Source organism: Neoarius graeffei, chromosome 6 (genome assembly GCF_027579695.1).
Source record: "Neoarius graeffei isolate fNeoGra1 chromosome 6, fNeoGra1.pri, whole genome shotgun sequence".
Taxonomy (NCBI): Eukaryota; Metazoa; Chordata; class Actinopteri; order Siluriformes; family Ariidae; genus Neoarius; species Neoarius graeffei.
Window position 1 is genome coordinate 70,737,820 of NC_083574.1, and position 16,212 is coordinate 70,754,031.

General features: G+C 40.8%; 1 protein-coding gene across 3 annotated transcripts in view; it reads left to right on the forward strand.

Moving 5' to 3' along the window:
• Nucleotides 1-16,212, forward strand: part of blm (BLM RecQ like helicase) — a 102,491-nt gene that overhangs the window by 71,151 nt on the left and 15,128 nt on the right. For all 3 annotated transcript variants that reach the window (XM_060924034.1, XM_060924037.1, XM_060924035.1), the window contains exons 13-18: nucleotides 1,081-1,276; nucleotides 3,604-3,794; nucleotides 3,992-4,136; nucleotides 4,208-4,407; nucleotides 5,048-5,243; nucleotides 15,922-16,044. In XM_060924034.1, the coding sequence (XP_060780017.1) occupies nucleotides 1,081-1,276; nucleotides 3,604-3,794; nucleotides 3,992-4,136; nucleotides 4,208-4,407; nucleotides 5,048-5,243; nucleotides 15,922-16,044 (1,051 nt within the window). The remainder of the gene's footprint in view (nucleotides 1-1,080; nucleotides 1,277-3,603; nucleotides 3,795-3,991; nucleotides 4,137-4,207; nucleotides 4,408-5,047; nucleotides 5,244-15,921; nucleotides 16,045-16,212) is intronic.

Sequence of the window (16,212 nt, forward strand, 5' to 3'; positions counted from 1 at the left end):
ATTCCTCCGCATTCTGCTTTCCAGATCCTCACATTTTGTGTCCAGGTATGTCACATTGGTTAGCAGTGAGTTGACATTACCCTCTAGCTTGCTTATGCAAGTGCTGTGGTCAGTAGCACTATGCTTCAGCTCCGACAAGGCCACTCCATGCACATCAAGCTTGCTTTGCATACTTTCGATGGACTTTTTGAGCTCGTCTTTAATTGATATCTCTCTGACTGAAGGTTGGTGGAAAGAGAATTAATTTAACTGAAGATATCCGTCTTGAGGGAGTCCATCATGGAGAGCAGCAGTTAGCAGTTCAGTAGAGCCTAGTGTTAGCCACATCAGAAGAGGTCACAGGCCCGCAGCGACCTCCTCTTGCAGACTCTATTTTGGATCGGGTAGATGTCATTGCAGCTTGTACATTAAATATTGAAAGTATCTCAGAGATGCTCTAAATAGCTTGTTGATCACTTCAGGTGTCTACTCGGACAAAAATGTATGCAACTTTGCAAGGTTAAATCTATAAATTGGTCACCGACTCAGGAGCAGCAAGGAAACATGCCCTACATCTTGGCTTCCCAGAAGCAGTCCCCAGATCTCCATTTTGTTACTCATGGCCCAAGAGTCCAAATAGTGCATGACATCCTGCATACAACTCTCTGAATTTAAAGGTACTATTTGATATTATTAGCGCTCTCAAGCCCTTAGCGCACTCAAAGCAGTATAAAGGTTTGATCCGACACAAGAATGGTGTGCATTTAATTCTCTACATATCTCTATCTGCTGTTTAAATTTTGCATATGGCTCTATACATGCATCAAAGCTTACATGATTATATGCTTAAATTCCTGCACGCTGTCTTTGTAATCCAAATTTTTGCATGGAAGGTTGCGTGTGCACATTCCAGACCCTTTTTTTGTGTGTACACTGTGTATGGGCAAGAAATTTTGTCTTTGATTACTAATATGATTCAAGTGTATCATGCATCTAGTAAGCAAAGCAGACATGTTAATTTAATGATTAATCACTATTACAGGAACATATTAAATTACTAATATTTTTATATAAAATTTTAAATATTTCCATCCTATATAGGTCATATGTGCCACCATTGCATTTGGCATGGGCATTGACAAGCCTGATGTACGCTATGTGATCCATGCCAGCCTACCAAAGTCAATGGAAGGCTACTATCAAGAATCAGGCAGAGCTGGCCGGGATGGAGAAATCTCCCACTGTGTTCTCTTCTATTCTTACACTGATGCCATTCGCATCAAAAGACTAATAGCCAGTATGTACACCTACACTTCAGTAGGACAGTTGACTTATTTCCATTATTTTCACACAAGTCCTAGAAGTAGATAAAGAGAACCCAGTTAAACAAATGAGACAAAAATATTATACTTGGTCATTTATTTATTGAGGAAAATGATCCAATATTACATATCTGTGAGTGGCAAAAGTATGTGAACCTTTGCTTTCAGTATCTGGTGTGACCCCCTTGTGCAGCAATAACTGCAACTAAATGTTTCCAGTAACTGTTGATCAGTCCTGCACACCGGCTTGGAGGAGTTTTAGCCCGTTCCTCCGTACAGAACAGCTTCAACTCTGGGACGTTGGTGGGTTTCCTCACATGAACTGCTCGCTTCAGGTCCTTCCACAACATTTCGATTGGATTAAGGTCAGGACTTTGACTTGGCCATTCCAAAACGTTAACTTTATTCTTCTTTAACCATTCTTTGGTAGAACGACTTGTATGCTTAGGGTTGTTGTCTTGCTGCATGACCCACCTTCTCTTGAGATTCAGTTCATGTACAGATGTCCTGACATTTTCCTTTAGAATTCGCTGGTATAATTCAGAATTCATCGTTCCATCAATGATGGCAAGCCGTCCTGGCCCAGATGCAGCAAAACAGGTCCAAACCATGATACTACCACCACCATGTTTCACAGATGGGATAAGGTTCTTATGCTGGAATGCAGTGTTATCCTTTCTCCAAACATAACGCTTCTCATTTCAACCAAAAAGTTCTATTTTGGTCTCATCTGTCCACAAAACTTTTTTCCAACAGTCTTCTGGCTTGTCCACGTGATCTTTAGCAAACTGCAGATGAGCAGCAATGTTCTTTTAGGAGAGCAGTGGTTTTTCTCCTTGTAACCCTGCCATGCACACCGTTTGTTGTTCAGTGTTCTCCTGACGATGGATTCATGAACATTAACATTAGCCAATGTGAGAGAGGTTTTCAGTTGCTTAGAAGTTACCCTGGGGTCCTTTGTGACCTCGCCAACTATTACACGCCTTACTCTTGGAGTGATCTTTGTTGGTCGACCACTCCTCGGGAGGGTAACAAGGGTCTTGAATTTCTTCCATTTGTACACAATCTGTCTGACTGTGGATTGGTGGAGTCCAAACTCTTTAGAGATGGTTTTGTAACCTTTTCCAGTCTGATGAGCCTCAACACCGCTTTTTCTGAGGTCCTCAGAAATCTCCTTTGTTCGTGCCATGATACACTTCCACAAATGTGTTGTGAAGATCAGACTTTGATAGATCCCCGTTCTTTAAATAAAACAGGGTGCCCACTCACACCTGATTGTCATCCCATTGATTGAAAACACCTGACTCTAATTTCACCTTCAAATTAACTGCTAATCCTAGAGGTTCACATACTTTTGCCACTCACAGATGTGTAATATTGGATCATTTTCCTCAATAAATAAATGACCAAGTATAATATTTTTGTCTCATTTGTTTAACTGGGTTCTCTTTATCTACTTTTAGGACTTGTGCAAAAATCTGTTGTTGTTTTAGGTCATATTTATGCAGAAATATAGAAAATTCTAAAGGGTTCACAAACTTTCAAGCACCACTGTGTGTGTGTGTGTGTGTGTGTGTGTGTGTGTGTGTGTGTGTGTGTATACACACACACATATAGCATTTTATATATATATATATATATATATATATATATATATATATATATATATATATATATATATAATATAAAAAATAAATAAAATATGCTAGTACATTTCAATTAGAATATTGTGAAAGTTATTTTTTTCATAATTTAATTCAGAAATGTAAACTTTCATATTCTATATTCAGTACATGAAAATGAAATACTTCAAGCCTTTTTTAATTTTGATGATTATGGCTTATAGCTCATGATAATCAGAAATTGTGTAAAACGTGTAAACTGCTTTCCCATGCTGGGAAAGTTTGCAAAGCATGTGTACCATGAGCATTACAAAGTGCTGACACCTGAGGCTCCTTCCATAAATGTTACATGAATGTCTTCTCAAAAAAGTCTCATCAATGATTATAAAATTTTTCTTTGTTAAATTACTCATTTAAAAAATCAATTTTAGTTTTTGTGATGCATTTACCATAAGAGTGTCTGTGTGTGAGTGGTTACTATAGAAACAATAACTTGTTTATAAACTTATCATTTGTTATAGCCAGGACTGTTGTATAACATTTAATCCACACCTTCTGACCAGATTCAAGAATTCAACTGCACTATGGTTTAATTAATAGTAAATTCTTCCTGGCAGATAATTTATTACAATCAGTTACCATTGTAATGTTGTAATAATGCTTTCATGATGTCACTTCAGTGGACAAAGAAGGCAACCACCAATCCAAAGCCACTCACACAAACAACTTGCACAGCATGGTACATTTCTGTGAAAATGTGACAGAGTGTCGGAGGATCCAGCTTCTTGCATACTTCGGAGAGCACAATTTTAATACGGATTTCTGCAAGCAGCATCCAGAGGTCGTCTGTGACAACTGTGCCCGGCCACACGTAAGCCCCTTAAGTCATCCAGCAAGTCGGCTAGTGTTTTTTACTTATTTGAGCACCCAGTTTCCAGCATTTCCCACTGAATTGAAATATACCTGGGTGGAAATTGGGGAACCAAAGGGGAAAGGGTGGGATGTATAAGAGAGCTGGTTTTGTCTACACGCATTGTGTTATTGATATAAAAATGATGTGTCTTTTAGCAATACAAAGCAAGAAATGTGACTGAGGATGTGAAGAAGATTGCGCGGTTCATACAGGAAAACTGTGAGAAGGTCGGTGGCAAATTTGCCAGATCTTTCCAGCAAAACAGACTCACTCTGAACATGTTGGTTGACATTTTTCTGGGTAAGTGTCAGCAATTACCTGTTCTTAAATTCAGTGAAATTGCATAGGTCTTGACCATGAAATCTCCACAGGCTCGAAAAACGCCCGAATCAAGTCAGGCATGTATGGAATCGGAGCAGCGTACTCCAAACACAATGCAGAAAGGCTCTTTAAGAAACTAGTGCTGGACCACATTCTAATGGAGGATCTGTATATTACTAATAATGGACAAGCTGTGGCCTACATATCATCTGGTCTTAAAGCCAAGGACGTCATCAGTGGCATCATGCAGGTTGGGACTTTTTTTTTTTTTTAAAGCCATAGGAAGTGCTCAGGATGTAGTTCCATTATTACTAGCTTTTTATTGAGGTACAGGTTCTTTTATACACCATCAAAATTTTGTCAAATTTATTTCTCTGTAGTGCATTGCAAGAGTGTCATGTAATGGGTGGTAGATGGATGTAATCGCAGGAAGGGAGTTTTATTTAAAGTGGGCAGGTAATCAGTAAAAACATGAGACAAAGGTAGAGTTGAAAAACAGGCAATGGTCAAGCGAGGCACAGACAGGATATCCAAGGTAAGACAAAGTCCAAAAACACAAACTGGGTCAAAATCAGAAAAGTGATAGAGACAAAAGGCTTGGTAACATAAGATACAAGATACAGCGCATATACTTTGCAAAGTCTGCATGTTGTGAGTGTCATTATATGCACCACTTGTGATTGCGCTCTTATCAGGAACAGAGCTTAAGTGTTGCGCTACGCGGTCCAAGCACCAATGCATGTCAACGTGACAGTGTGTCTGGTTGTTCTTTTAATCATAGAATTCCTTAATCCAAGCAATACTGAGTTTTGTTTCCATGGTCTCAGTTACATGGTACTAATTGGTCCCCTTTTTTTAACATCAGTTTTCATGTTTTGTTTTTGTTGCAGGTGAATTTTTATGAGACTGAGTGTGCTTCTAGCATTAGAAAGCAAAAAGCCACTGTGACCAAGAGTGTCTCGAAGAGGGAGGAAATGGTGAAGACGTGTCTGAAAGAGCTTAATGAGCTGTGCAAAAAGCTTGGCAAAGTGTTTGGTCTTCATTACTACAACATCTTCTCCACAGCCACTTTGAAAAAGATTGCTGGTGAGTTCATATATGTATAAAAATAATAATATGAAGTGTTAACTACAAATAAAATCTTGAGCTCAAACAGAATTATTTTCTGTGCTCTGCACTAACAGTACATTGTGTAACACTTAGACTTGCTCTCTGTAAATTCCTCACATTTCCATCTCTGAAACTGTAGGCTGCGTAAGACCACCAAAGTAAACAATTTTTTCTCTCGCTCTTTCAACTTGCCTATTTGGGTGGTACAATAATGCACAGGTTAGCACTGTTGCCTCACAGCAAACAAATTCCGTGTTCAAACCTGCTGGTTGACTAGGGCCTTTCTTCCTTTGCCTGTGTAGGTTTCCTCCAGGTACTCCGAGTTCCTCCCATGGTCTAAAGACGTGAATTAGGTCAACTGGCTACTCTAAATTGCACATAGGTCTCTGTGTTAGTCCTGTAACAAACTGGCAACCTGTCTCAGGTGTGCTCTGCCTCTTGCCCGATGTCAGCTGCAGTTGGCCCTAGCTCACCCACAACCCACAATGGATAAGCAGTTTCAAAAATGAAATTTTTTTATCTGATAGTATTTTGAAATTTTACAAAAAAATTGTTGGTATAATGATAACCACTTTTGGCTATAATTTTTATTATCATTGGGGTCCAAGCAGCCTTGCAGAAGTTTCAAACAATGGTAGAATTATGTGGTTCAACATGTTCAGCCACGTAAGTGGCAAATACAAGGACACTGAATTTCAATTTTTTTAGATTAAGTGGTTCTTAAGATATTGCAGTGTTTCAGTTGCAGTGCCTCCATAGACAAAGTGTCACAAAATTTGATGTGCTTCCAAGGAATGTGATGGTGATTTAAAGGGATCCTCCAGCAGATTTATTCTCAAACTTATTTTACGTAAAAGTAGTCGCGGATTTCAAAAACCAAACTTTTTATTTTTGGAGACTAAATAGTGTTTGAGAGAAATTAATTTCTTTTAAGATGCCAGATGGGCTTGACTTATGCGATGACGTCATGTAGTGGTCGTTTGGAGCAACTCGGCTATTTTATATTCTCTGTTTACATCGTAGTTTTACAAGTATTTTACTGAAATTATCATTTTTTTTTTAAATAAGTATGCCTCATTGTGTAACATATACAGTGGTGCTTGAAAGTTTATGAACCCTTTAGAATTGTCTATATTTCTGCATAAATATGACCTAAAACATAATCAGATTTTCACACAAGTCTTAAAAGTAGATAAAGAGAACCCAGTTAAACACATGAGACAAAAAATATACTTGGTCATTTATTTATTGAGGAAGATGATCCAATATTACATATCTGTGAGTGGCAAAAGTATGTGAACCTTTGCTTTTCAGTATCTGGTGTGACCCCCTTGTGCAGCAATAACTGCAACTAAACGTTTCCGGTAACTGTTGATCAGTCCTGCACACGGGCTTGGAGGAAATTTAGCCCATTCCTCCGTACAGAACAGCTTCAACTCTGGGATGTTGGTGGGTTTCCTCACATGAACTGCTCGCTTCAGGTCCTTCCACAGCATTTCGATTGGATTAAGGTCAGGACTTTGACTTGGCCATTCCAAAACATTAACTTTATTCTTCTTTAACCATTCTTTGGTAGAACAACTTGTGTGCTTAGGGCCGTTGTCTTGCTGCATGACCCACCTTCTCTTGAGATTCAGTTCATGGACAGACATCCTTATGTGTTCCTTTAGAATTTGCTGGTCTAATTCGGAATTCGTTGTTCCATCAATGATGGCAAGCTGTCCTAGCCCGGATGCAGCAAAACGGGCCCAAACCATGATATTACCACCACAGTGTTTCACAGATGGGATAAGGTTCTTATGCTGGAATGCAGTGTCTTCCTTTCTCTAAACATAACTCTTCTCATTTAAACCAAAAGTTCTATTTTGGTTTCATCCATCCACAAAACATTTTTCCAGTACCCTTCTGGCTTGTCCATGTGATCTTTAGCAAACTGCAGATGAGCAGCAATGTCCTTTTTGGAGAGCAGTGGCTTTCTCCTTGCAACCCTGCCATGCACACCATTTGTTGTTCAGTGTTCTCCTGATGGTGGACTCATGAACATTAACATTAGCCAATGTGAGAGAGGCCTTCAGTTGCTTAGAAGTTACCCTGGGATCATTTGTGACCTTGCCGACTATTACACGCTTTACTCTTGAAGTGATCTTTGTTGGTCGACCACTCCTGGGGAGTATAATAATGGTCTTGAATTTCCTCCATTTGTACACAATCTGTCTGACTGTGGATTGGTGGAGTCCAAACTCTTTAGAGATGGTTTTGTAACCTTTTCCAGCCTGATGAGCATCAACAACATTTTTTCTGAGGTTCTCAGAAATCTCCTTTGTTCGTGCCATGATGCACTTCCACAAACATGTGTTGTGAAGATCATACTTTGATAGATCCCTGTTCTTTAAATAAAACAGGGTGCCCACTCACACCTGATTGTCATCCCATTGATTGAAAACACCCGACTCTAATTTCACCTTCAAATTAACTGCTAGTCCTAGAGGTTCACATACTTTTGCCACTCACAGATATGTAATATTGGATCATTTTCTTCAATAAATAAATGACCAAGTATAATATTTCTGTCTCATTTGTTTAACTGGGTTCTCTTTATCTACTTTTAGGACTTGTGTGAAAATCTGATGATGTTTTAGGTCATATTTATGCAGAAATATAGAAAATTCTAAAGGGTTCACAAACTTTCAAGCACCACTGTAAATGTCACAATGATGCTAAAAAGAAAGCACAAACTCGAAGCAGACTGCATTTACACAGTGAAAATACAACATGGCAAAGTGTCACTGACAGAAACTGGATCAAACATGAGATCTTGTGCTGCAAAATCCCCCCCCCCCAATCTACAGGAAGTCTTTGGCAGTGTGTGCACACGCCTGCGTGCTTTAAAATCTTGGTTTAAAATGGCTCAACTTCCCGCACGACCTGACACTTCGCACTCTAAAAATTTTTTTTTTAATATAAAAACATGATCTACATGGTGCTGAGTAGATTAACAGCGAGTGTGTGTGTGTGTGTGTGGTTCAGGCCGGATATGTCAGATTTGGAACGGTGTCGAGATCTCAAAATCCGTAGGAGTAGTAGCAGTGCCAAAAAACGGGTGAATAAATAATAATGAATAAAGTAAACTTAAGAACAGCAATAATGTGCTTGCTGCTTCACGCTGCTTTGTGCTTAGCAAGCACACTAATGACACTCCTTACTGTTTACACAAGTTCTTTTTTGCTGAATACAAAAAAGTCTCATGACTTTTTGAACATACTGCTTAGATTTGTTGAAATTGACAACAAAATCGGAGCATGCCAAAATCATTAGTGTCAGAAAATACCCGCAGACCCCGGAGAGTTAATATCAAACTAGAACACAGTACCGCTGTTAGAAACAACTTTCAAAGAATGCACAACATGCCAGCTGACATCTCCAGATCACCAGGGTCTTCATGGATTAGGGTCTTCATGGATTATCGTCTCCAGGAAGCGACACAGTCAGCGTAGGGAGAGGAAGCAGAAATGGAGGTGCCAGGTGGGCCTGCTGGCTAAGCTGATGAAGCAGCTGCACAAACACTGCTGCCAAGCATCTTTCTCTTGAGCGCCAGATCCATCGTTCACAAAATGGACAAATTGGAGCTATAGATGGCAGCCAACAAGTCCATCAGACACTGCTGTGTTATGTTAATAACGGAAACCTGGCTTCACCCAGTGATAACCGATGCTTTGGTGCAGCTAGCAGGCCGCACAATCCACCACATGGACCGAAGCAAAGACTCCGGTAAGAGCAAAGGAGGACTGTGTCTACGTGCATAATGACTGGTGTACAAACAGCTGAATCACCGACAGGCACCGTTCCTCTGACTTGGAGGCTCTGTCAGTTGTGTGTCGACACCTCTATCTGCCAAGAGAGCGGACAGTAGTAATTATTACGGCTGTCTACATTCCACCGGATGCTAATACTTGCACAGCACTAGCTCGTCTGCATAGTGTTTATTAACAAACAGCAACAAGCCCATCCTGAAGGTATCCACATCATAGCTGGAGACTTCAATCAAGTATGCTTAAAAACTGTACTTCCCAATTTCACCCAATATGTGAAATGTGCTACCAGGGGGAGGAATATGCTCGATCATGTGTATTCAAACATGAAGCATGCCTACAGAGCTGTGCCTCTTCCACATCTGGGCCCATCAGATCACCTCTCTGTACTCCTCATCCCAGCATACAAACCCATCACAAAGATCATCAAACATGGCCTGAGGGAGGCCCTCTCTCAACTGCAGGACTGCTTTGCACACATCAAATGGGATTTATTTGAGCATTCGAACTTGGAAACACATACATGGACTATACTATGTTGCATCACACACTGCATTGACACTGTGACTGTAAACATGTGAATCAGGGTTGTTCCTAACCAGAAACCCTGGATGACAAAGGAGGTCCAGACACTCCTCAAGGCCCGTGACACTGCCTTCAGGTCAGGTGACATGACACTGTACAGGGCTGATCTGAAAAAAGGCATCAAAGATGCCAAATGGGCCAACAAGAAGAAAATTGAGGACCACTTCTCAGACAAAAATGCAAGACTGATATAGCAGGGCATTCAACACATATTACTAATTATAAGGGCAGCAGTACCACATCCACCAACATAAACGCAGGAATATGAAGCAAGATGCGTACTTGGATCGGTGAACCTGAGGAAGGCTGCTGGCCCTGATGGACTACCCAGAAAAGTATTCAAAGCATGCGCTGACCAGCTCTCCACTGTTTTCACCAGCATTTCCAACCAATCCCTAGTGCAAGCCATCGTTCCACCCTGCCCGAAATTATCGGTCATTATTCCTGTCCCCAAGAAGCCCACTGTTGACAGGCCAGTTGCACTCTCCCGTTATTGTGAAATGCTTTGAGCGACTGGTACTAAAACACCTCCATATCAGTCTCCCCCTCAGTCTTTAACTAGCACCTGTTAGTCTATAGACAGGACAGATGCCATCGCCATAGCCCTCCACTCATCACTGAGCCACCTGGAACTCAGTGGGAACTACATGAGAATACTCTTCACTGATTATAGCTCTGCATTCAACACAATAATCCCAAATATAGTGATCAGCAAGATGTCTGACCTTGGCCACCCCACTCACACCTGCACCTGGATTAAAGACTTCCTAACAGACTGCCCACAGACTGTCAAGCTTGGACCCCATCTCTCCCCCACCATCATGCTGAGCACTGGCTTACCACAAGGCTGTGTAATAAGCCAAACACTAATCACTGTACACCAGCCCATTCAATAAATACCATCATAAAATTTGTGAACGACACAACAGTAGTTGGGCTCATATCAGGGGGGAGATGAGTCTGCGTACAGGAATGAGGTTCTGAAACTGGCAAGGTGGTACTCTAACAATCTGACGTTAAACACAAAGAAAACCAAATAACTCCTCATTGATTTCAGAAAGTGAAGCACAGATTCCCCCCACCACTTTTTGTAGATGGTGAATGCATTGAAAGGGTTCACAACTTCAAATTTCTTGGTACCCAAATCTCTGACAACCTCACCTGGTCTGCTGCTACCGCGGCTGTTGTGAAAGGCTCAGCATTGCATGCACTTCCTGAGGTTATTGAAAAGGAACAGTCTGAACGAACAGCTGCTGGTGATGTTCTACTACTCCTCCACTGAGAGTGTGCTGGTGTACTGCATCACAGTATGGTATGCTGGCTGCTCAGCAGTAGACAAGAAGGCTCTGCAAAGGGTAATAAGTACAGCTCAAAAAAAAAATCACCGGCTGTCCTCTTCCCTACAGCAATATGCACCTTAAATGGACTCAGTTCTACAAGATGAATCTTTCTTCTCATATATGTGCAATAATCTTTTCTTCTTTTTTTGCTATTACTCATTTGTTGTCTTTGTATTGGTTGTTATTTATTGTCCTTTTTGTTATTGTGTGGTACATCAATGAATGTGTGAAGGGTTTTTCTTGTTTTAAATTTTATTTATTTTGTGCTAATGGCACCTTACTGGAGTTGCACTCCAAATTTTGTTGTATGGTTTTTAATGATACAGTAAAGAGATTTTATTCTATTATGAAATTTGGCAAGATGAGCTGTAATGGTGTCATGATTTGTGTTGGCTAAGTGTGGTGGTTTATCACGCAGAACACTTTGCTGATGGTCATAATTTCTCTGTAGTAAATCTGTGTGAATGTGTGTGTGTGTGTGTGTGTGTTGGGACATTGGCCTCTTATTGATGATCTATGGCTGGACCTTGTTCTGAGCAGTGTAATCTTGACAGGATGTGAGTATTGGAGGTGAAGGGGGGGACATCCTTCTCCTCTTTAGGTGCTTGTTTACAGTAATGCAGGGCATGGTGAGTGACGCAGTCCTCAGTTATTTTTGATGTACTCTCTTGAAGGGGCAAGAACTCAAGATGTTTAATGTGGTCAGATCCATCCATATCTGCTGCTGCTGTCTCCAGCACTAAAGCTTTTGCCTGGGCAGCTTCAGCTTCTCACTGTAGATTAATGTGATCAGTTCTGGCTTCCAGCTTAGCTTTTCTCAATTTTGAGTTCAGTCACCTTTTCTATAAAGACCAGCCTGGTTTTGGCTGCCTCTGCCTTGGCACGGGCTCTTACTGAGGTGGGGTTTACATTAGACCGTATCAGCGGATCATCAGATTAACGTTTTTAAAACGATTAGCGTGCACACAGCAACGCCAATACACGATTCGCGTGCATACAGCAACGCCAATACACGGATACGCTCGGCTCCGCAGGCATCCTGCGCTCCAAATCGCGAGTGCCCTCTGGAGGGTGCGCACTCCGGCCCTGCGCAGCTCACAGAGCGCGTGAGTGAAGTGCACGAGCAGTGATTCGGGACTGAGCCGCTGTGTGTGTGATCTCGGTGCATATCGGGTATGCGCGTCACTTACCACTTGCAAGTGGAAGGATGGCAAGCCTAAAGACAATCATAACTACACAATGGGCAGTATTTGCATCAGTATTTGCAGTATTTTCATACTTTTATACTCTTTAATGAAAGGTGATACAAGGCGGAAGTCCGCGCCGTTTTTCAGCAGTCGCGTCACATGACCAACGCCAGCGAATCAGGAAGGTGGATGTCACAGTGACGTTGTCCAATGACGACGCCAGCTAGAGCTCAGCATAGCGTATCCGCGTATTCTCAATGTTTACACAGCACCGGACCAGACACGATCTGGATTGAATACGTGGACCTTGGCGGATTCCCGTTTCCCGGCGTTTCCAGGCGTTTTAATGTAAATGGACCGTGCATCCGCGAAGAAAACGAGACAGATGCGGTCTAATGTAAACTTGGCCTGATTCTAAGCTGACTTGTCAAGCTTGTTGATGAGCATGAAGAACCTGATCTTCTGGATTGATTGTGAGAGTGGACCAAACCTGTCTCAACACAATCTATTGAGCCTTTTCCTTCTGTTGGCTTGGCTGTGTATTCCATGGTGATGAAGTGCAGTGTAGCTTGTCTATCTTCAAAGTCTTCTTATATTCCCACATTAAGTGATCATCCTTTTACTGTGCTGTTCTCACTAAAGATTTGTTGCAGGCAACATTTTTTTAAGCAGTACATCCAGCTTAACAGTATATGATCCGGAATTTCATCCTTCAAGGAACAGGCAGGTTATTGTGATTGGCAGGATTTAATAATAGAAAATATTAAATTTGAATTTTTTTTTTAAATATAAAGAGCACCAATTATAAACAAGTAGACATCTCTAGTACATCAGCAGAAGAAATACATAAAACATAAATCATGGTCAACAAAGTATGTCACTATAAATAATTAGAAATTAAATTAAGTCAATAACATCCATACAGGCTTATACCACCTCTAACAATCACATACCAACACATTCATATGAAGCTGGAAATAAACTAAACGTCACCAAAACACTGTATTCAACCTATAAATAGCAATATAAACTTGCCACTATAATTGTAAATAATGAACGACTTACGGATGAAGCCATTTTGTGGTCTTTTAAGCAAAGGATGGATAGGATTGTAACGCGGTTATGTTGGGTTCATGAACCATGGGGACAAAACTTCCTGTTATTAGCTAACTTCCACTTCAAAACAGTTATTTGCAAATCACCACAAAGTGGTGCTAAACTACAAACAAAACCCAATATACTGATTCCAAAGCAGTAGGTGTGTCCAAACTTTTGACTGGTACTGTATGCAAAACAATCTCAGTGCACTATATTACCACTCAGTGAGTGCGTTTACATGCACATAGAGAAAATCGAATTTCTGCCGTAGCTCAACTGAAGTCGGAGTTCTAAATGCCATGGAAACACCTTAGCTCAGCTGAAATCGAACCGAACTGGATTTCTTGTAATCGAACTACGCGACCTAGATTATGCGATTGTAGCCGAGCTACTTAGTGCATGTAAACGCTGTCGAGCTACTTACTTCCCTTCCGGAAGTGACGAGTGACGAGACCACAAGCGGGAAACACAACAGCCTTGGTCGGCATGACAACAGTAGTAGTAGCGAGCAGCAGAAGAGGTCAGGAGGAACAAGGAGAGTCTGCACTGTCTGTATCAAACTCACTTACTGTAGCACATCTGTACACAACGTGTACTGTTAATTATGTTAAAAAAAACACACTGCCACCACGTCTGTACATAACACTCGGCTGAATCTTTTCTTTTTGTGGCATTGTTTGCACTGTTAAAATTTAGCTCACTTACTGTATCACTAAATACATCTGTACAGCTGTTGCATAGCTGTGAATTGTGTACATAAACAAGTCACTGTATTTGTGTGTGTGTGTGTGTGTGTGTGTGTGTGTCCAACATCTGAAGGTCAATAAAAACAAAACAATTGAACTTTTTGTGTGTTTATTAAGACATAAGTTAAATTGTAAGCAAAAAATGGACTTTAGAAAAATATACAATTGTGCAAAATAAGTTGTCTTACAAAACAGTCAGTACGTTTACATGCACATAGAGAGAATCGAATTTCTGCCGTTGCTCGACTGAAATCGAGGTTCAAAATGCCATGTATACACCTTAATTCGGCTGAAATTGAACCGAACTTGATTTCTTGGAATCGAGCTACACGACCTAGATTATGCGATTTCTACCGAGCTACTTAGTGCATGTAAACCCTATCGAGCTACATATTCGAGCTACTTACTTCAGCACTGCCCCTTCCGGAAGTGACAAGACCACAAGGGAAACACAACAGCCTCGGTCGGCATGACAACGGCATGAATCTTTTCTTTTTGTGGCATTGTTTGCACTGTTAAAATTTAGCTCACTTACTGTATCACCAAATACATCTGTACAGCTGTTGCATAACTGTGAATTGTGTCGAAAAAAAAAAAAACAGCCTCGGTCGGCACGACACTTCACCTTAGCCGCCCACTTTATTAGGAACACTTCTGTTCGTACAAACACTCTTCTTAGAGTTTTGAGTTTATTTTATTTTTAAAAGGGACAGTGCACAAAATTAAACATTATCCTTGTGGTCAGGACAGATGTCTGTACCAGGTTATAGCAGTGCATGCTAATTTCCGCCTGTAGTCACTTTGTTTATACTCTTGAATAGCTCTTCTTCATGATGACAACCGGAAGTGTACCAACACGATGGGGCGTGTAGCGCCACCTGTGGCTCGGGTGCACAATGCACCTCATAACAATAGCTCGATTTAAACACTGTGCATGTAGGATTGGATTTCTCTGGCACCCCTGCTGGGACCTTCAGCTCGATTACCGACAGCAGCTCGATTTGGATGTGCATGTAAACGTAGTTAGTGGTCTGCGCAGGACAGTTTGTAGCCAACAGGTGGCAATGACATGTGGTGTGAATGTAAAGTGGAAATCACTCCTCTTCTTCATGACGACAACCGGAAGTGTACCAACACGATGGGGCGTGTAGCGCCACCTGTGGCTCGGGTGTACAATGTACCTCACACAATAGCTCGATTCCCTTGTGTGCATGTAGGATTGGATTTCTCTGGCACCCCTGCTGGGACCCTTAGCTCGATTACTGACAGTAGCTCGATTTGGATGTGCATGTAAGCGCACTGAGTGTCATTCAATATGCATGCACAAAGCCAGCTTTTTTAAAACCTAAAAATCTTGATCGATCGTTTTCATAAGCACAGCGTGAACATGTACACAGACTCAAGTTCTAGAGTAGAGTGCAGGTTCTTTCTGATATGCGTTTTTTTTCTCTATCTCTCCCTCTCTTTTGTTAGTTAGGTAGTTGACTAGTGTTTCTCATTGTATTTCTGTAAATCTTATTTTATTGAACATTTTATTGAATTCTTGTGGTTGTTACTTATTATTGCAAGAAGCCCAACTATTCAAAATGTGATCTAAGCCTTCAGAAATCAAGTCTATGATGATTATTTCTCTTCAGCTAAAATTGAGGTTTTGACTTGTTTGAAAGTCTATTTTAATTACTAACAAAAATTCTATAATACAGATGGGATATTTTATGACATCACTTAATGACACTAATTTTATGAAACTGATTAAATTTACAGTGAAGCACCAATATTGCTGGTATGTACCTTGCATTTCTAGTGCTTCCTGTATTAATGGACCCATTTCCCCAGCATCTTGATCTGAATTGAGAGTAATGATTTTTTTTTCTTTTTTCTCTGTGCAGAAAAACTGTCTGCTGACCCTGAAGTGCTGCTGCAGATTGATGGTGTGACTGAGGACAAACTGGAGAAGTATGGAGCTGAACTCATTGAACTACTGCAGAAATATTCAAAATGGCAGCTGCTAGGTGAGGACTTGAAAAGCTCAACAGATTATTTTATGCCCAAATCTAACACAATGCCACCATGAGTATCCGGTTAGTTTTTTTTTTTTTTTTTGGTTGGTTGGTTGGTTGGTTGGTTGGTTTTTGTTTTGTTTGTTTTTATAATTATGGAGCCAAGCCATGTAGTGCTAG